This window comes from Cricetulus griseus, chromosome 8 (assembly GCF_003668045.3).
Source record: "Cricetulus griseus strain 17A/GY chromosome 8, alternate assembly CriGri-PICRH-1.0, whole genome shotgun sequence".
Taxonomy (NCBI): domain Eukaryota; kingdom Metazoa; phylum Chordata; class Mammalia; order Rodentia; family Cricetidae; genus Cricetulus; species Cricetulus griseus.
Genome location: NC_048601.1, coordinates 85,923,055 through 85,944,307, shown reverse-complemented (window position 1 = coordinate 85,944,307; position 21,253 = coordinate 85,923,055). Strand labels below are relative to the sequence as shown.

At 50.8% G+C, this 21,253-nt stretch overlaps 1 protein-coding gene across 1 annotated transcript; it reads left to right on the top strand.

The window, feature by feature from the left end:
• The first annotated feature begins 1,241 nt into the window (after positions 1-1,241).
• Positions 1,242-13,903, top strand: Ghrhr (growth hormone releasing hormone receptor). Its single transcript, XM_027429697.2, has 13 exons — positions 1,242-1,298; positions 3,954-4,056; positions 4,176-4,283; positions 4,890-4,987; positions 5,865-5,962; positions 6,778-6,910; positions 8,122-8,275; positions 8,564-8,624; positions 9,024-9,093; positions 9,643-9,734; positions 10,259-10,388; positions 11,543-11,584; positions 13,281-13,903. The coding sequence occupies exons 1-13, from the start codon at positions 1,242-1,244 to the stop codon at positions 13,404-13,406; spliced, it is 1,272 nt and encodes a 423-aa protein (XP_027285498.1). The 3' UTR covers positions 13,407-13,903.
• Positions 13,904-21,253: the final 7,350 nt, after the last annotated feature.

The following is a 21,253-nucleotide window of genomic DNA, read 5'->3' as shown; positions in this document are numbered from 1 at the left end:
AGATGTGGTGGCGGGAAGCTTTCCACATTCATGACACAAATTCACTAGAAACACATCTGGCACCCCCAGCATACAGCCCAGCAGCTCTGTAAATTGAGATGGCCACTCAGTGATCAAGACCCCTTAGTTCCCCCCATCATTCAGGGTTGTTCAAGGTGACATTCACTTTCAGTCTGCAAATGCTGAGCAAGATCTAGTCTGGCTTAGGACACTGTCATTATTAGCCTGGCCAATCGAGCGCTTGCGTTTTGAAGTCAAAATAAAGAGTGGGTCTCTTCACTCCTACAATGGAAGATGGATGCTGTGCCCCTCTTGAATGTCCCAGCTCCAGGGACCCCTTTAAGAGGTCTCCAGTTAGCTTCCATTTCCACTCTGGACAGGAGGATTATTGAGAAACTTTGTTTAGCCCCATGTGTAGTTGGGAGCCTTGATGATGCAGAAGATCTCATTATCTTTGTGTCCCTATCAGGTAAATAATGTGGCACATTCTTGGTCAGCATAAACTGTGTTTAATGACAGTTTCTTCATTTGTGGTGGCAGAGATTTAAACCCAGAGCCGCACACATGTTGAGCAAATGCTTTACCATTGAGCCACACCCCAGACTCTTATGGCCATTTTTCATAAGGCTCATTCAAACATTCCAGGCTCCACTGTCACCCGCCCCACTTTTTCTGGGTCCCCTCAGCTTTGAGCTCACCCTCTAGACCCTTAGAAGAGACTGGGGGCGTCAACAGACCTGGGGCTCCATAAAGGCAGATCTGGGTCACCTTCTTGTTTTCTGAGGTCCCTTCATTCTGGTGCAGGTATAGGACCATCCTATACTTCCAGGTAAGACCACGGGGAACTGGACTCAGAAAATGACAGGAAAGTGTATTAAGTGTAACAGTGTCCTGTGGTTGTCACTTCTCTGGTATCCTATCTGTGCCCTCTGGATTCTTGCTGTCAGGACAGGTACATTCAGGCATGGGACAGGTGCACTCAGACACAGAGGCAGAGTGAGGTGGTGTATCAGAGCTCAGCCACCCCCTGCTGAGGACACAGAGTCCCATCTAGAGCTAGCAGTAACACAATGTCCCACCATTCTGCTCAATATTCAGCTGGGTGTCCCTGCTGTTGGCCCTGCCTACACAGTTCCTGGGAAGGGGAGGTAACAGAAGGTGCACCTAGGTGGCATCAGTAGAGACAGTCTGGGAGGGAAAAGGGCCAAGGCTCATTGAGGCTGAGCGCAGGCATCGCTGCCATGGACTGCCTGTTGTGGGACACCTGCGTCCTCTGCTTGCTGAACCTGTTGGGAGTTGTAAGTAGCCAGCTCAGGCCTCCTTCTCTTTTCTTCTCCAGCTGGGTGGTGGCAGGCTGTGGCTGAGGAACTCCTCAGTCTGCTGGCTTTCTCCTTTCTTCCCTTGACTAGTCTCAGACTCTGCCTTGAAGTGAGATGTCTCCTTGTTCCCTTGCCCACGTCGTATCTGTGTCCTCTGGGGGCCCTAGAGACACATGCTGGGAGTTTCCATCTTGGGATAGTTGAGCCCAGATATGGCCTCCATGTCACACCCGAGCCTGTCCCTTCTCTAAGCCACACACTTCCAGGCTGCCAACCATTTCTTCTCAAAAAGAACCAACACCTTCTTGTTGTCCTCTCTCCTGTCTCCTCAGCCACCTCCAGCATGGATGTTTCCTTGAAGGGAGTGTGGCCAGGAACTCTGTGGGGCCTGAGGAATTAGCTCTTCTAGCTATGGCAGTTGGTGACTCTGCCTTTGGTGATGCCAGGATTGGAGAGGCTTCAGAAACCAGCCACTGCTCTCTGGCTTGTGCATCAGGGTGTGGGCCAGTCAGGAGTACAGGTTTCCCTGAGTGTGCAGAAACTTCCCAGCAGACTTTCTGGGTCGCTGAAAGTAGCATCGAGGGCCCAGAGGGGAGGAGCCACAAGACACTAGCAGGAGCACATGGGGACTGAGGCTGCCTTCTTCCTCTACTGATTTGCCAGAGTGACCATCCATTCTAGTACCTCACTGCCCTTTGCTCAAGATGCTGGCATCTGGGGACCATGAAGTGAATTGTGTGACACTTGAGACTTCATTTGTCTCTGTAAAAAGAGAAACTTGAGTGAGGCAGAGGCAAGAGTATTATGATGAGTTTGATGTTAGTCTGGGCTACACTGAGAATTATAGTGCAGTCTACAGGGGGCTGCCATGCCTCTAGGAGGTGGTGGGGGATGAGCGATCTGGCTTGTCAAGGGCTGCCACGTGGGTGTCATGCAGATAACGTCCACGAGCTCCCTATATGGTACGAAGGGCTCACACTCTACTCTGTGTACATAGCACCAAAGCTTCATTTAGGGGAGGGAACCCTAGACCCAAACCTGTTGTTCAGCAGCTAGGGTAGATACCAGATTCGGGACTAGAGTTGACCACTGTCTTCTTCCAAACCTTGAGGTGAGCAGTTAGTCGGGTCAGGGAAAGGACCAGTGTGTGTGTGTGTGTGAGAGAGAGAGAGAGAGAGAGAGAGAGAGAGAGAGGAAGAGAAGAGAGAAAGAGAGAGAGAGGGGAGGAGGGAGAGAGAGAGAGAGGGAGAGAGAGAGAGGAGGGGGGAAGGAAGGAGGGAGGGAGGGAGGGAGGGAGGGAGGGAGGGAGGGAGGGAGGGAGGGAGGGATCTTGCAAAGGCATTTGGGTAAGTCTTGAGAGATATTAGGGATTCTAGCTCTCTAAAGAAAAGGTCAAATGCCAAATCCTAGTCATACCCCAGATCTCTGCCTAGCCTGGAGCACTTGGGTTCCAGATGGCCTCTGAATCACCCTTCAGAAACACAGATGTCCAGATAAACTTAGAGACCATTCCTTGTGGTCTCCCAGGCTCCGGGAGGTACCAATCTTCTATCTTTATGATCACCAAGCCACACATGAAGGCAGCATCCTTCTATCCATCTAATGATCAACTCCGCCACCCTGATACAGGACCCTTATCATCCATTATACCTCCTCCATGCATCCATATGTGTCCATCTTCCCTTATCGCATTGTCCGTGTGTCTGTCTGAACACTCATCCACTCCACCAGCCCTCCAGCTAGTACCCCCTCTCCCAGGACCTCCTTCCTTCCTGTTCATTGTTCCTTTATCTCAGTCAGGTGCTATTGTCTTCTCTCTCCCCCAGCCTCCTGTATATTCCCCACTTACTAGTTTACACATTTCCTCGTGTAACTTGCCTGAGACACATCCACAGCCCAACATGCTTTTCAATGGGCTAAACCCAAGTGTTTGGCAGGGCTGTGGTCCTTCTGGAGTCTCCTTGCTTGGCTGAGGCATTTCTTCATCTTCAATAAGTACAATAGCTCCTTTCATCATGTCCTCTCTGACTTGATCTTTGTGCCCCCTTGTGATGGCTCTGGTCCCGCTCAGATAATCAAGGACATCTTCCTGCTTGGAGATCATATATGCTAAGTGCCTTAGTTGTGTCAGGTTTTGTGGACTGGGAAATGGACATCTTTGGGGACCATTGTTCTACCTACAAGGGTTGCTTATGCAGAAACACTTGCAAGGCCTAGAAGTATGGAGGGATGGGGGGAGAAAGGGCCATGTTAGGGACTGCAATGTCCCATCTGTGGATTCTCTAAATGGCTTTCTTTAAGGTGTCTTAGAATTCACTGCCATGGGCTAGGAAAGTGCATCCATCCCTCCCTTCTTTCCTCCTCTCTCTGCCCCCCTCTGTTCTTTCCCTTCATGTCCCCCTTTCTTTTGCTCCCTTTCCTCCCTTATCTCTGAACTTTTGCCCTCTTTCTCCCACTCCCTCCTTCTTCATGCCCCACTACCCATCAAATATGCCTTGATACTGCTGGGACAGATGGGTCCTCAGAATCGGGGCACAACAATATACCAGGCCTGCTCTCTGCCTTTATATCACTAGAGCTAGAGAGCCGGAGGCCACCAGTGGGCTTGGCTCACCCTGTCACTATTTCTCATAGGCACTGGGTCACCTCCACCCAGAATGTGACTTCATCACACAGCTGAGAGAGGATGAGCTTGCGTGTCTTCAGGTGGCAGAGGGGACCAACAACACCTCCCTGGGTATGAAGGGGTGGGGGATGGATCCACCCTGATGCTGACATCTCCTCCAGTGCTGTCCTTTAGCATACCATGTCAGCTTCCCTCTGAGGTCACTCTGAATCTCCTTCTTCTCCACCTAGGCTGCCCTGGGACCTGGGATGGGCTGCTGTGCTGGCCTCCGACAGGCTCTGGCCAGTGGGTGGCCCTCCCTTGCCCCGACTTCTTCTCTCACTTCAGCTCAGAGCCAGGTGAGTGGCCTAGAGATGGCAGGGGTAGGGAGCAGGTGGTCCTTTTTTGAACCCAAAACACATCACCGATTGGTGACAGACGTCCTGGATTTGAGTGTCACCTTCTCTCTTCTAGTGTTACCCTGAAAAGTTAAGTCATCTTGAATAAGGACTGATAACACCAACCTCTCAGTGCAGCATCAGTGAGAGCATGGGGTGGGGGTGCGGCTGTCATCCAGCCAGCGCTCTGTGGCTGTTACCAGGAGGTGGTATCATGCTGAAGAGAGTTGGGGGCACCACCTCCTCTACTTCACAGCCTGGTCTTCCTCCTTTTTTATGGGGCAGAGGGTGTCTGTTTTCTTGCCTCCTACCCTTAGGATGTAGAGGTCCATCATTCCACTCTGTGTTCCTCCAATGAATACTGTTCAACAGGTTTCTTGGAGGCCAGAGCAGACCAGGATGATCTGGAACCCTGGCCTCTAGAGAGGAGGACTCTTCTCTCCCCATGTTTAAGCACTCCTTGTGCACACCTAACCCGCGGCACTTTGATTGACAGCCAGGCCCTCCCACCATGTCCTGGGAAAGGGAGGAATTCTGTAATGAGAGGAGACTCTTGCTCACCTCTAGGGGCTGTGAAAAGGGACTGCACCATCACTGGCTGGTCTGATATCTTCCCGCCATACCCTGTAGCCTGCCCTGTGCCCTTGGAGCTGCTAACTGAGGAGGTAAGCTGCTCCCAGCATCTTGGGGGAAGGTGACCACAAATATTGGTAAAGGTGATGGATTACTATCTTGGTAGGTGGCTGCCATTCCCACCAAAGCCATCATGTGAGCATAGTAGTTACAGAAGTTGTCCAGCAGATGGCAGTAAAGTGCCTAGAGAACGTGACCCATTAACTCAAGGGTGACACTTGGGCTACTTGCTTTGAGGGAGAAAGGCAGGGGCTTTAGTTATTTCAGAGGAAGCAAAGACTGCTGGCTGTGCTAGGCAAGAAGCGCTTGCTCTCTCTAGTCCTCAGCCAGTAGGACAGTGCACTGGACTGTGTCATGGGCAGCACACCTCACACTGTCCACAGAGCAGGGTCTTCACAGGGCCTATCCACACTCACCATCCCATTGCCCTCAGCCCTAAGTAAGAGCATAAGCATGGGTGTGCTTATCTTTCCGATGTAGATACAGAGAGGCACAGGGGTGGCCTGACATGAACAGCAGAGCCGGAGTAGAGGCACTACCTGGCCCTATTACACCCCAGCTCTGACTGATTCAAACGCTTGGGCCCCAAAGAGCCTTTTTCCTGCCTGCCTGTGGCTGTTTCTGGTATCCTGGATGTCACCTTTACCTGGGGGTGATTGTGTTCTCAAACGGGTAGCTAGCAGGTGTCAGTAACCAAGCCCAGTTTCTTCTTGGGCTTTAGTTACTCTCCAGGGAGGCGATTTCTGCCTCCTCTCCCCACTCCCAATGCGACCATGAATGCTACACACCTCCACCTGCAGGCTCAGTCCAACATGGGACTTTCTGTGCTACTCATCGGTGACTGGGCTGTGGTGAGCTGCAGACCACCTGCTTGACTGACAGCCTTCCTTCTGCTTCTATTGTCCCCAGAAGTCTTACTTCTCCACTGTGAAGGTCATCTACACCACAGGCCACAGCATCTCCATCGTAGCCCTCTGCGTGGCTATTGCCATCCTGGTTGCTCTCAGGTTTGCTATCCTTGTCACGTGCTCGGTAAGCTTCATTGACTCCCTCCTGTCTGGGGGCCAAGGCTAGTTCTTTGCCTGGATGGTCGGGAGGGGCTCAAAGCTGGGCTCAGATCTAGGCGAGTGGACCACTGGTGACATCTTGCCTTTTTGCCAATGTGTGGGTCATCTCCACACATGCCACAACTCAGTTCTGTGGCCACACCTTTGCTCATATGGAGCTCAGTCTGTTTGCAGTGCCTTCTTTTTCTTGGTGTGTTCACTCTGCCAACACTGGAAGAATCCTCCTTGTCCCCGTATGACACCCATTGATGGTTGCAACCTTCTGAGCAGTATAGTACCTTTTGGTTTGGGTTTCAGGATTGGGGATTGAATCCAGGGTCCTCTGCATGGGCTCTACCACCAAGCCCACGCCCCATGCTCAGCCCTTACTACTGGATGCAATGGCTTTCCAGCCTGGAAAGGCTGAATTTCCCATGGGGCTGTGCCTCTGATTACCTAGAGCCTTCCCTAGGTCTGCTAGGCTGTGGCCGCCTCCGCACCCACAATTACATTGCTATCTGAAGGCGGGGTTCTAGTCACCTTGCTCCTGTACTTGAACCTAGCCCAGGAGGATGCCGGCCTGCTGACCTTCGGGGTCAGACTGACATACTGTTTGCTTCTACTCAGTTCTTTGGGTTTGATTTTATTTGATGTGGCATTGGCTGCTTTGAATGTGCTCATTTCTGCCTAGCTACCCAGCCATGCCAGGCCTATTATAGGGCGCTGGAAGCTCTTTTGCAGCCAGACCCCTCTATTCCTCTCTCCTGTCCCCTCAGGAGGCTCCACTGCCCTCGGAACTACATCCACATGCAGCTGTTTGCCACCTTCATCCTCAAGGCCAGTGCTGTGTTCCTGAAGGATGCTGCCCTCTTCCAGGGTGATAGCATGGACCACTGCGGCTTGTCCACTGTAAACGCTGTGGCCGGAGGGCCTTGGGGCAGGGGGGAGAGGGCACAGGCACAGCCACACAGGCTGACCCTGTACTCATGGCCAGTGACAGTTGAAGGAAGCCTCAAGTTTCCCCCACACACTCAAGATCACGGTGTCAGTCTCAGCTGCTCCCTGTTGCCGGGCCACCATTCCTCTTTCCTCCATGCTCCCGTCTGAGCTGGCCACAGCAGCTCCTGTGCCCATCCAGTCATTTCATTGCCTTTAATGTGTCCAGGAGCACCTAGGGGACAGAAAGCACCCAGATCTGGGGACCAGTGGGTGGAGAAAACTGAGAACTAAGACAACAAAAGGCTTCAAGGAGGAGGTGGCCTTGGAGAGACAGGGAGAACGCTCGCAACGGCAGGAGAGTCTGGGGCAGAACCAACGAACTGAAAGTTGCACGTGGAGGGGCAGGGGAAGGAGAGGAGAGGAACAGATTGGAAACTGACTGGGTCAGAGCTCAAGGTCTTTGAAAGTGTTCTGGAAATGAATGGACAAGTGACTTCCCAGAGCAACAAGTGGTCTGATTTAATTAATGAATTGATTACTGAATGTGAGGTGCTCTTATTTAGGCCGGGCAGCACACCAAGTACTTTGCATGTATTATCTCCTTTGATCTTAAAATGCCTTGAAAGCCTCACTTTAATCCCATTTTGTTAACAAGGGGCATCTGACCAGGTCACCCATCCACACAGTCAGGGAATGGATAGAGGCAGCTGGGCTGGCTCAGAGGCGATACTGTGGCCTACATAGGTAGGTGAGGGAGCAATGCAGATGGTCACATGCACAATGACAACATTCTATATTCGCAGACCAGAGCTGTGCATGGATAACCAGGCCATGGTTATCACTCTAAAGAGGAACTTCAGCTTAGGAAGGGCATAGGAAAGAGAGCAGGTCTTAGTGACCCTGAGACAAGGCCATGAGAGATCCTGGAGTTCTTCCTTGCACAGAAAACACTGAGGCTGAGGTGGTTTACATTTTTGACAGAGGGTACACATGAACCTGTATGTCCTCTGTCCATCACAAATATACTGTCAAATTCCTTTTGGGACAGACCAAGGAATGGAGTGGTCCAGCCCAGAGTGGAGGGGAGGGACCTGTGGGTTTGGGTCTCACTGGGGTGAAAGAGCCCCAATGGGGACTGAAGTGGGGGCCAAAGCTCTGAAGCATCAGCCCCCTGCTTCCAGATCCTGTGTAAGGTCTCTGTGGCCATCTCCCATTTTGCCACCATGACCAACTTCAGCTGGCTGCTGGCAGAAGCTGTCTATCTGAGCTGCCTGTTGGCCTCCACATCGCCCAGGTCCAAACCAGCTTTCTGGTGGCTGGTTCTTGCTGGCTGGGGTAAGCATCAAGGGCTCATTGGCCCCCATAGGAGAGGTGGAGGCTGGGAAGGCCCAGGAGCTCATAAAGAGGTCTTTCTCATTGTGGGGGGCCCTGAGGCCCAGGGAGAGGAAGGGATGGGTCACTGTCCCGTACTGAGCATTGGGAAGTAGACCAGATCTCCCTAAGCCATTGTCTGGTCCCCACCATTGCCGTCTGCACATGGCTAACAGACTGGTGGGAGGTGGGGGCTAAACTCAAAGCAAAGGATGTTGGGCACTCGCTCACCCCAGTGTTGCTCACCCGCAGGGCTCCCTGTGCTATGCACTGGTACCTGGGTGGGCTGCAAACTGGCTTTCGAGGACACTGCGTGAGTAGAGCAACCCCTTACCTCCAAGCTGTCAGCCGGGCATGTGGAAGACCATCTAAGGAGGAGGAGGAGGAGGAGGAGGAGGAGGAAGAGGAGGAAGATAGAAACCCTAGCTTAGAGTGTCACAGGTGCACAGGCTGCTGGTAGTACAGAGCGGGCAGGGGCTCAGGCAGGAGAGGCTGCTGGAGCTGTGTATCTCAGGAGAGCTGCCCTGAGCAGGCCTTTTACGGGAGGGGGAATGTCTGGACAAGGATGAGAAGAGTCAGATAGCCTTCCCTGGGGCTCTCCTATGGAAAGGCTAAGAGAGAAGATCAGACGAGAGTGAGATAGAGTGAGGCTGAAGGCTTTAGCACTGAGAGGAAACGGGCGCCTTCAAGCACAGGCTGTTTTCTTTCCCAGGTGCTGGGACCTAGACGACAGCTCCCTCTACTGGTGGATCATCAAAGGGCCCATAGTCCTCTCTGTTGGGGTCAGTCTCTGATGTCTTTTGTCTTAATCAGACAGCCTCCAGGTTTCATTGTATGGTCCTGCATGGGTGGCGGTATGACTACCCGAAGGAAATCAGGAAACTGGTGCCTAGCTTCTCTGACAGCCTCTGTGGGCCACAATCCCTGGTTGGTTTGACAGGTCCTAGACCTGTTTTCTAGTTTCTTTGAGTCTGGGTTGCAGAGCATCTCTTGCTGGGTGGTAAGTGATAGTGGATGGTACCTACAGGTGAGCACTCAGTTGCTCCTACTTCTGATGTGGCATGGCTCCTGTGACTGTGTGATTTCTTCCCAACTGAGGAACTGCCCAGTGATAGGCAGCTGCTTTATACCTGAGTGACCCTGGGAGGTGGCTGGAGGGGGGTAGCCAGACCTGACTCTCACCCTTGCTGCCAGGGCTAGAGAGGGAGGAGAGCCCTCAGTCTTCCTTTGACTTGCATCTCACAGGCTTGAGGTTCCTAGTCACCAAAGGGGCTGGGCCATCAAGTGCTGCCTCTGACCTTTGCATCCATTTTCCTGTGCCTCATTTCCAGGTGAACTTTGGGCTGTTTCTCAATATAATTTGCATCCTGCTCAGGAAACTGGAGCCGGCACAGGGTGGCCTCCACACACGGGCTCAGTACTGGTACTGTGTGTGTGTGTGTGTGTGTGTGTGTGTGTGTGTGTGTGTGTGTGTGTGTGTGTGTGCATGTTGTATATTTGAGGAACCCTCATGGAAAGTATTTGGAGGGGATGACATTTGTTTTTGTCTCATCTGGCAGCTATTTATTACCCTGGTCCTGTCCTCTTCCTTATGTCCCCTAGAGAGACAACAGATCTGGCACCTGCCTCCCATGAGATCACAGTGTAGGAAAGTGGGACACAAAACTGTCAGTTACCATGGCAAATGGCTGACAAGTGCTGTATCTGTCTCTATGGGGGCCTGGAGAAAGAGATTATACCTAGATGGGGGAAAGGGAATTAGAGAAGGCTTCCTGGAAGGACCAGACTTTAAAGATGTATGTAGACTCTGGAGTAGCTGGAATAACCATATGGCCACAGCAGTGGGACGGGCCTTAAAGTAAAGAAGCCCGGAGATTTGTGGGGAGGACAGTCTCCAGGGTGGATGGTGGTGGGCAGCCTCATGATCTGGAAATTGTCCTCTCCAAGGCGACTTTCCAAGTCAACACTTCTCCTTATACCACTGTTTGGGATTCATTACATCATCTTCAACTTCTTGCCTGACAGTGCTGGCCTTGGCATCCGCCTACCCCTGGAGCTGGGACTGGGCTCCTTCCAGGTGAGACCCCCCCCCCCCGCCCACACACAGGCATTCCTTCCTTCCAAGGACTGTGACAGCAGGCCTTGATTAACTTCATGTTAGGGTGAGGCCTACTATTACACGTCATCGGTTCAATTTTCCATCCATCCATCCATCCATCCGTCCATCTTCTGTTTTCCCTTTCATCTCTCTACTCATCCATCCATCCGTCTATCCCCAGATATTCATTCACCCACACATGTACCCATCCATCCACCCATCATCTATTATCCATTAAATAATTCAGCACTATTTCTTCCTTCCAATCAGCCCCATCTACCTCTCCATCCACCTACTCATCCATCCATCATTTATTATCAGTTGATTGATTGATCTGCCCACCCACCCATCTATCCTTCCATTTTCTTTCTTTCTTTTCTTCCCTTCTTTCCTCCTTCCTTCCACCTGCCCCACTCTCTCCTGCATCTTTCCACCCACTCTTCATCAATCCTTCCATCTATCTGCCCACCCATCCCTAGATCCATTATTCCCTTTATTCCTCTTCTTTCAGTCCACTTTCCTACCCATTAATTCCTCTTTCTACTCATCTGCTCATCCAGCCTTCTATCCATATCTCCCCCACTTCTCCATCTATTCATTGATCAGCCATCTGTCCTTCCTTCTTTCCATCCATCCATCTACCCACCCATGCTCCCGTCTAACATCCATCCATATATCAGTCCTTCATCTAGTCCTCCTTCATTCTGTCCACTTGGCCATATGGTTATCCTTCTTTACATTCATCTGCCCATCCATCCATCCATCCATCCATCCATCCATCCATCCATCCATATGTCCACCCACCTATCCATCTCTCCTTCGTTCCTTCCTTCCTTCCTTCCATCCTTCCTTCCTTCCTTCCTTCCTCTTTCCCATATGTCCATTCATCCATCCATCCATTTATTTATCCATCATATCTTTTCAACTGAGTATCTATCATGTATCAGGTTGTGTACTCTTTAATGCAGATACAAAAATAAAGATGCACAGTGAGATGGGGCTATCTACACAACCCCGGCAGACATGACTTGGCATGTCTGGTGCACAGTGAGTGGTGAGTGAGGGAGAAAGCAATAGACTGCCAAGTTTCAAGGTTAAGCTAAAGCGTCCTTGCTTCCTCTTTGATTCCACAGGGCTTCATTGTTGCTGTCCTCTACTGCTTCCTCAACCAAGAGGTATGTGTGCTCCCAATGGCTCACCTTTACTCAACATGTAGAATTTCTCCTCAGTCTTCTTTTTTTTCCCCCAGCCCTGTAAATCCCAGCTAGGCTGAATCCCATAATCCTCCACTCTTGTGATCCCTTGTGGGAACAGGTCCTGAGCTCTTGAATCAATTTGAACCTGAATACTGTCTAAACACCTTGTACACATCCCTACTCTGAGCTGGGATAGGTGCTACTACCAACTCATGACATGGAGGAGGCCTTTCAGGAGCCAAGGAAGGGTGGAGGACAAGGTAACTCAGTTGGTGGACAGAGAATGAAAGATCAGAGACAGGAACCAGGAAAGTCAGAGGTTGATATAGAAGGAACTGGGGGGAAAAGCATCAGACACAGAGATGGGAAGAGCCAGAGCAGAACAGGAAACAGAAAAACTCAGAAGAAAGGGAATCTGGACTAAGATGCCAGAAGTGGAAGGCAGAGGTGGAGCAAGAAGACAGAATAAAGGCCATGGCACACGTGGGACTACAGGAGAAGACGGGCTGCTGAGAAGAGACGGTCACCCCGAAGATACTGTGGGTTCTCCTCCTGTGAAAGCCTTGCTGTATGGAGACAGGGAGAATGCAGCCGAGTCCAGACCCTCCAGGACTCTGGCAGTGTGCACATGCAGGGTCACGGATCCTCCTGATGGCCCTGTATTTGCCATGGGTGCTTGATTGGATGAGACCTGGCCAACTCCTGCCCTATTTCTCTACTGTTGAGAAAGTCCTTCCTTCCTTCCTTCCTTCCTTCCTTCCTTCCTTCCTTCCTTCCTTCCTTCCTTCCTTCCTTCCTCCCTCCCTTTTATTCTTCCTCTAATCTGCCCACCCACTCATCTTTCTTTCTATCCATCTGTCTATACATCCTGTTCTTTCTGCCACCTCTGTCCCCAATTGACCTTCTCCCTCTCTGACTCTCAGTACACCCAACCTAGTCTCTGAGGCTTACTCAGCCTTATCTGTGATATATAGCAGTCCCATGGGTCCTGGGAGCCCTGGAAGGGGTGGGGTAAGAAGTAATCCCACTGAGGTGAGTTCAGCCTGGGAAAGGAGTTCAGACAGAAAGTAAATTGTGATGGGTTCTGTTTTATTTGGACACGAGTGGTCACTTACTTTTGGTAGCAGGGAACTCAGTTCCTTTCAATTACACCTTCTACTTTCAGGGCAGTTCTGGGAAGCTCTTTCTTCCCAGAACAGGGACCAGTGTCCCCTTTCTCCCTCATACAGCCCCAGACTAGCTATCAGGCAGAATGTCTCTCTGCTCCCTCTATCCCTCAGCCAGACACAGATACAAACTGCCCCTCTCCCTCCTCCCAGCGCTCTCTCTTCAGCCACATCCACTTTTCTCCAGGACTTGAACTTTAAGACAAGGGTGGATCAAAGTCACTCAGAGAGGACCATCTGGTTATTGGGTCAGGAGGCACAGAGGGCACCCACGTGTTTGACTGGCCTCAGACAGAGCAGTGCTGATAGAAAGAGAAAGTGTTAAAGGCAAATGCCAGAAATACTCCAAGGAAGGGGGGAGCACTGTCCTCCAGAGGCTGCACTTGACCAGGCTTTCCTCGCCTACACTGTTTCTCCTCTATCATCTCTCCCTGCACCTTTAGTCTTCTGGGGTCCAGCTGAGCAGCGGCAGTGGGACCTTTCTAACGTTCTCTCCTTTGTCTGTGGAGGTGAGGACGGAGATTTCACGCAAATGGTATGGCCACGATCCTGAACTTCTGCCGGCTCGTAGGACCTGCACTGATTGGACCACACCTCCCCGATCGAGAGTGAAGGTGCTGACCTCAGAGTGCTAGACCAGCCATCCCTGTACTCAAACTGCCATGCCACCATGGGCACCATGGGCAAGGCGATGCTCCCTCCTGTTCTCAGCATCTGCCTTTCCTAGGTCCCTGTACGTCAACCTCTGACTTTCTCATTACTGTCTTTGCCCCCATCTGTTCTTTCCTGCCATCTAGGGCTGTTGCCCAAGGCCCAGAGAAACCAATAAGCTTGTACACGAATGATCCGTGGTTGAGTCAATGTGGTTCCAAAAGGGAGCTCTTATAGCAGCCATTATTTGCACTTCCGGTGCATTCCTCATCCTTTGGCTCCAGCTGCCTTATCACCATTTGTCTCTACAAGAATTCTCATGTTTTATTTATTTTGTAAAAGCACTCTCTTTTGTCTTAACCCCCACTCCCATCCCACGCCTTCCACAGGCCAAGACGTGAATCTTTGCATTTCTGCGTGTCTCGCCAATGTGGAGTGTGCTACGAGTCTGTGTTTGAATTTAAATAAATGCTATCCATTATGTGTCTCATCCTGCCACTAGCCATTTCCCCCAGCACTGTGCTTTTAAGAGCTCCTCTGCATTTCTGTGTGTACATCTGGTCCCCCATTTTGACTATACCATGCCACCTGCCACCATTGCCCATGGCATTAACCAGTCCTCCTCCCTCTAGGTGAGCACCCATCTGCCTGTCCTTCCAAGGACTGTCAGACAAGCCTTTCTCTGGGACTCACATCAGGAAGAGAGCCCTGGGGCATCAGTCACCCTCCCCTCTTGATAGGATTCAGTACTGCCAGATTGTGGGCTTGTGAATCAGCACCCTAGCAGCCCTTGCTGTTTGGCAATCCCTGCAGCCACATGAACACTTGGCATTCCCCTTCCTTTTAATGTTTACAAGCTAAATGGGTGTAAAGTGGCAGCACACTGTTGGTCCCTTTTCCCTGATGTCAAACAAGCGTGAACAGCTCTGTGCCTGTTAGCCTTCTCTGGGCTTGGTCTGGAAATTGCTTGAATCTCTGTCTTTTTTTGGAGAGGTGGGGTGTCCCCAGCTTTACATCTTTCTCCTTTTTTCTCCTGTTTGTGTCCCAGTTTGTTACTCTTTTCATCACCATGAACAAATACCAGAAAGAAGCAACTTAAGGGAAAGAGAACTTATTTCCGCTGACAGTTTAAGGCTTCACTATGGTGGGAGTGAACGTTCTTACCTGGGACAGCTGGGTTGGTTGGTTTCTTTGCACCAGTAGTCAGGAAGACAGGGGCTCTGGCCAGAGTGAGACTCAGGTCAGGCTGTGACCCATAACACCCATTCTCCAGTGAGCCACTACTTCCACCAAGGCCTCCCTCTGAAGTTTCTACAGCCCGCCACTCGCCACCGACAGTGCTATCTAGGGATCAGGTGTTCAAATGTATGAGCTTATGGGGTATTTCCCATTCAAATACTAATGTATGTCCTTCTATGTCTGAAACTACTGCCAGCTGCCCTCTCTCCATGCCACACATCCTCACCCTCTATCATATTCCAGCCCATTCTTGACAAGAGGAAGGAGAGAGAGAGAGAGAGAGAGAGAGAGAGAGAGAGAGAGAGAGAGAGAGAGAGAGAACAGGCGCTGTCCTCAGGGACTTCTTTGCTGACTGACGGGGTGGGGGATTTATTAGGACAGGAAGAAGTATACACAGTGTGTGTCGGCATACAAGCCTTCTTCGACTTGGTCTACCACAGCAGCCATGTTCTGCAGAGCCCAGCTCTACCCTAGCCAGAAACCCTGCCTCTACTACACAGCCCTCTCCTTTCTCCTGCTGCCCCAAGAGCTCTGATTTCTCTTTCTGTCTAGCCCAGTGGTTCTTAACCTGGGAGTCAAATTACCCTTCCACACGGGCTGCATATCAGATGTCTTGCATATCAGATATTTATGATTGATGATTTCTAACAGTAGCACAATTACGGTTATGAAGTAGCAATGGAAATACTTTCACGGCTGGGGTCACCACAATATGAGGAATTGTTTTAAAGGGTGGCAGCATTGGAACGGTTGAGAACCACTGCTCTAGCCTCTGCCCACTTGGACTGATGGCCAGGTTCCATTTCCTTTGTTCCTGACTTTGCTTGTGGCTCAAGGATGCCCTGTGATCCTTCGTTGTAGGAAGGATCTGCTCATCTATCTGGGCTTCCTTTCCTATGCACTGGGAACAGAAAGGCTAGCCTGCAGGTATGTAGATGTGTCTGATGGAGGAGGATGACATTTTCCTCTCGCATTCAGGAGGGATCCTGAGAGGGTGCTGCTGTATGAAGCCCACGATGTCCTGCTACAGGGCTTCTGCCTTGGCAGATGGCAGTCAAATATCAGAATCAGTGGTGTAGTCCTGTCTGAAAGCCACTGTACGTTCCTGCCTTTAGCCTCAGATTACCTAAGTAACTAACAATCATGGCCACCATTTGGGGCATGCAGAAGGGGTTACAAATAAAATAAAAGGCAGCTAGATTCTTCAGGGATCCACAAGGATGACCCCAACTAAGAATCTAGGCAGTCATGGAGAGGCTGTCTTTGTTGCCTTTCCACTATAACGAGATCAATGACTACCTTAATTGCCATCCTAGAGCCTTCATCCAGTAGCTTATGGAAGCAGAAGCAGACACCCACAGCTAAGCACTGACTCATACTCCTAGAATCCAGTTGTAGGGAAGGAGCAGGGATGAGCAAAGGGGTCAAGACCAGGCTGGAGAAACCTATAGAACCAGCTGACTTGACCTAGTGAGAGCACAGGGATCCCAGTCGTAAAGCTGGGGAATCAGCATTGGACTGGACCAAGCACTCTGAATGTGGGTGCCAGCTAGGAGGCCTGGGCAGTCTATGGGACCTCTGACAGTGGAGCCAGTATTTGTCCCTAGTGCACAAATGGACTTTGGGAGCCCATTCCCTATGGAGGAATACTATTGCAGCCCAGATACACAGAAGAGGGCCTAGGCCCTCCCCAAAATGATATGACAGACTTTGATGATCCCCTGTGCAGGGCCTCACTATCTTTGGGGAGGGGTGGGTGGTGGGTTGGGGGCCAGTGTGGGCATGGGAGGATGGGAGATGAGGGAATGGGGGGATTGATATGTAAAATAAGACTGTTTCTAAAATAATAATAAAATAAAAAGTCAGCTAGATTCATACACAAAGATAAACATCCTAAGTTTTCTCGTTTCCTGAAAGTGTTTTTCCCTCTGCATTTCAGAAACATCTTGGTGTCATAAGACATTTGTCAGTTTGCTTCTTTTCTTTGTGCTTAAAAATAACTTTCCAAGGCAATGATCACATGGAAGGATGGTCAGTATCAGTAGTCATTAGGAAAATGCAGATAATAACAAATGTGGTAAGGATATGGAGAGACTGGAGCTCACACATTACTGGTGGGTGTGTAAAATGGCCACCGTGATTATGGCATGTTGCTGCAACACATTTGCAGACTCTTTTTTTTCTTGCCATGAAGTTTGCAAAGTCTCTATGATGTCCTTTATTTAGCTGATGGTTATTTATGAACCTGTCTTTGGTGAAGTCTTCTTCTGCCTCTTCCTTCCCTTCTTTACTTCTTTCTCCTTCTACCCTCCTCCTCTCCCTTATTCTCATCCTGCTCCTTCTATCCCTTCCTCTTTTTTTTTTAAAATAAAGTAAATAGCTGTGGTGGCAAACTATCTTTCATGAACATTGAAAGGCCTGGGGGTATTCAGAATGAACAGAGACTTCCAGAGTCAACCTTCCTAGACTCAGGATTCATACATTAAATGTAGACTGCTCCCTGGTAGAGGTGGTCTAGTACTTTCTTGCATGACAGTGGCATTGTAGTGAATTTCCTGCACTGTTCCCATGGAAACACCTTTCACTAATACTCTGGTTGGTGTTGGCACTATTGGTAGAGTTATTGCCGTGGTGTTGGTGAATGGTCTGTGTTAGCTCAGTCTGTGTTAACGTTAGTGGTTACTTAGTGATGAGCAGCTAGTTAGGTTAGCAGTTAAAGTCTCGTATCAGTCAATGTTAATGCTGAGTGTTAGTAGTTAATGGGAAATTAGCTGCTAGTTAATGGTTAGTGGCAGTAAATGCTAGTTAGTGGCGAGGTATTACTTACCTAATGAAGCTTATGCTGTCAGCTGTGCTGGAAACGCTGGCTTTGGGAATTATGCATCTGGCTCTAGGGGTTTTATTGTGGTTATTTATTGGTCCCTTCTATTTTCATAATAGAACTTTAAATTCCCACCACTTCTGTAATCTACTCTGCGGCAGGTGCTCTGGAGACTTAGAATATATCTGTACATGGAAGTTCACCACAGATCTCTTGACTGGCAAACTCTGCCTCTCTCAGAAAAGGCAATGCTCATTCTGGCCACCAGGTGGCATAAGAATGGTGGCCAAGATTGGGACCTGGGTAGTTGGTACTTCCTGGATGTGGAGGACAGAGGACTCCCAGGATCTGGCTTGGGGCTCAACAAGTCCAAGAGGGCTGGCGGAAGAAGGGCGGGGGAGAGAGAGCCCTGGAAGAAGAGCCTTGCTGAGTAAGAACTGAATACGGAGAGAGAGCTATGAGGAGACAGGAGAATCAGTGTTCCATTGGGTCTCTGCGCAAGGGTCAGGCCTCAGGGAATTTCCCGGGGACCTAGAGTTTTTTGGTGGAAAATTCCTTATCCATTTTCCAATCCACATGCTCCTCTAGGGCACCTCTCTTCTGGTCCTGAGAGGAGTTTTGCATGGAGACAGAAAGAAAAGGAAGGATGGAAGGACAAGAAGGGACAGAGGGAGGGAGGGAAGAAGGGTGGGAGGGAGGGAGGGAGGGAGGGAAGGAGGCAGGCAGCAGGCAGGCAGGCAGGCAGGCAGGCAGGCAGGAAGGAAGGGGCTTTCCTTGGTGCTTGGGCTCCTCCCCTCCTAGGAATGTGGAAAGCTGGCTATGAGAGCAGCCATGTTGGACGTGGAAGATTAGAGTGAGGGTACCGGTGAAGGTAGGGACGGCTAAGGAACCAGTGCTTGCTTGACTATGTCTCTTAGAACCCATCTGGCTAGGCCACACAGGGGTCTGTCCTGCCTCTGCTGCCCAGGTGACAAGACTGTGGCTAAAGACTGTGTCTGGTTTCAGTGCTTGGAGCCATGCTTCAAGGAAACGTGGAGGATGGTGAGCCCCAGACCTGGCTGTGCAGGTCCTGACCCTGCTGCCTCACTTCAGCACGGCTGGGACAGCAGGTTGTAGCTAGCACCATGGCAGGGTCTTCCTTGTATAGCAAGTGCCTCAAACATAGGAAGGTCATTCCAAAAAGCTTGGCCAACCACTAATGTGACAGATGTTCAGCACAAGGAGACAAATGGCCACTCCAATGACTGTGTTAGCCATGAGTCTGCAAAAGAAAAGTCAAATGTGGCGAGAACAAGGCTTTGAAGGACCAAATGTGGTATGGAGATATTTTGTTGTTCTTGTTTGAAGGCTTCCGTAGGTATAACAGATGAATTTCAGTGAGGAAAGGGGGAAGAAGACCACAGTGAGAAGGGCCAGTCTGAAATAATGAAGGTTATGCATTTAAAATAGTGTCTCCCCTTCCGAACAAGCTTGTGTGTGAAGATTGAATTTCAGGCAGAAACCTCTACCGAAGGTAGTGAGATCCAAACCGGGGGCTCTGACCAGGCAGATGGCGGTGTAAAACACAATGACAGACATAAAAGGTATTAACAGTTGAAGTTAATGTGTGAAGCAGTCTTGCTCAGAGGTTTCCTGGTGTGTGCAGAGACGGAGAGGAGAAAGTTTTAGAAGACAGTGGTGGTTTGTCTGAGCAGATCCATAGGGGTAGCCTTGAAGCCTCCAGTGATGTACACACGGCAGGCCGGTGGGCTGCAAGGCGCAGTAGCGTTGGAAGAGATCAGGTTTGGAGTTGGGGGATGGTGGTGGCTGGAATATGACTGGGCTTCAACACCAAGAGCATGGGTGAAGTCACCTTATGAGGAATGACTTCCTCCCGGGCCTGACTGAGAAGCCGGAGTTCCTGAGGAGGCTGAGAAGGAACAGCCAGAGAGGTGGGAGGGAAAGCAGATGAACATGGAATTATGGGGCCAAACAAAGAGTGTGGCAAGGAGTTTCTGGCGAAGGGTCTGAGCACTGCTGAGCAGCCTTTCAGGAGGAGGCTGGAGACGCATCTAGGATTTGGCAGCACCACACATAGCAAGAGCAGATTTGGCAGGGTACTGGCAGACGTGGGAGCCAGACAGAAGGGTACTGAGAAGTGAATGGGCCGTGGGAAAGTGGGGGCAGTGTACGCAGCAGCTCCCGACTGAGGTGTGCCTGGGATGGAGGGAGCATCCTAGGTAACAGGGGGCGATCCTGGGTCCCAAGTGAACCCAAGTGGCGGCGGCTGTGGCTGCGCTAGACCATGAGGAAGAGGGCACAGATGCCGTTCAGATGGAGATGGAGCCACTGGTGGCTGAGGGTGTGAGGCAATCAAGGGAAGATTGCTGGGGACTGGGGAGGACCAAGAACACAGGTCTGGGCACAGCTGGAAAGAGAGTATTTGCCCAGAGGTAGTAGCTGAGGCACATGAGGCTTGGCAAGGCAGTGGGCAGTAGAGGGAGGTGAGCCACTGGCTCCTAATCCACCATGATAGCTTGGTTGGCTGGAGGTGGGGTGGTAGGAGCAGACAGTAGGCTGGATCTTGGGAAGTGTGGTGCTGGGAAGTGATGGTTTCTGGAAGATACAGAGCAGGCGGGCAGGGCACATGGGGTCTGCAGTCATCATTAATAATGTGGGTCCTCAACTAGAGAGGGCCGGATTAGGCTTTCTTAGAGACAGGGAACAAGAGGCTTGGCCACATCTGCAAGAGAGCTTATGCAGTGGACATGGAGCTAAGGGGAAGGATGCTGACTAAATGGGACGTGGACCTGGGATGTTTAATGTCAGGGTGGAGCAGAGTGCTGAGGACGAACCCTGGGAGGATGAGGTTTTAGGCACTGTTGGAGCAGCATGCAGCTGCTTCCAGGGGTCCTGAAAGAGTGAAAGGGGAGAGTGTGGATTTGAGGGGGCCTCTGGAGACAAGGAGAAAGGGAACTGCTAGGCAGGGTGTTGGCCCTTAGCCTGGGCATTGCTGTCAGACAAGATGTAGGCTGGGCTTGAGGGCCAGTAGAACTTGACACCTGAACTTTGGGGATCCTGTAGAAGACTGGGAATCTCAAAAAGTGGAACTTAACATGGCAGTGACAGTACACAGAGAAAGACAGGACCATGATGGAGAGGACCTGGGGAAGCAGCAGTTGCTATAAGAAGCACATGTCCTGGACTCGTGCCCCTGGATGCCACTTGTGATGGCTTTACCCTGCAGTTTCAGGGGTTACCAGAGGCTCAGGACCTGGAGTCCTTGAAGATAGACTGCGGTGCTGGAACATAACAAGAAGCAGCAGGGCTGGATTTTTTTGTTCCCAGTCTGCTCTGGTTGGCTCACTCATGTGTATGAACCTCTTCCTGTGGACACCGCTCTTTCTGGCTGGCTCTCAAGCCTATGCTCATCTCATCTCTTCATTCTTCCCTCTAGGAGGCCCCAGTTCCCAGATTCAGGGCAATGAAACCAGAATAGCATATAAAGCAGCTGTCCTGCCTCTATGACACTAAACATCTGGGCCCTGGGGCTGCCAGAGGTGGCTGGAGCCTTCCTGTATGCAGGCAGCCAACTACTAGCTAGTTAGAATTTTCCTCGGCCTCCACTTTCTCTTTCCTGTCTCCTCTTCCCTATTCAGGACCATTCTAACCCAGGCAGGGTGTTGTGTGTGACTCTCTACCTACCCCTCAGTGGGGAGTTGCAGGTGGGTGACATACGTGTTCACAGACTTTGGGGCTCTGGCTTCCCTGCAGAAAGTAGGTGGGTCTGTC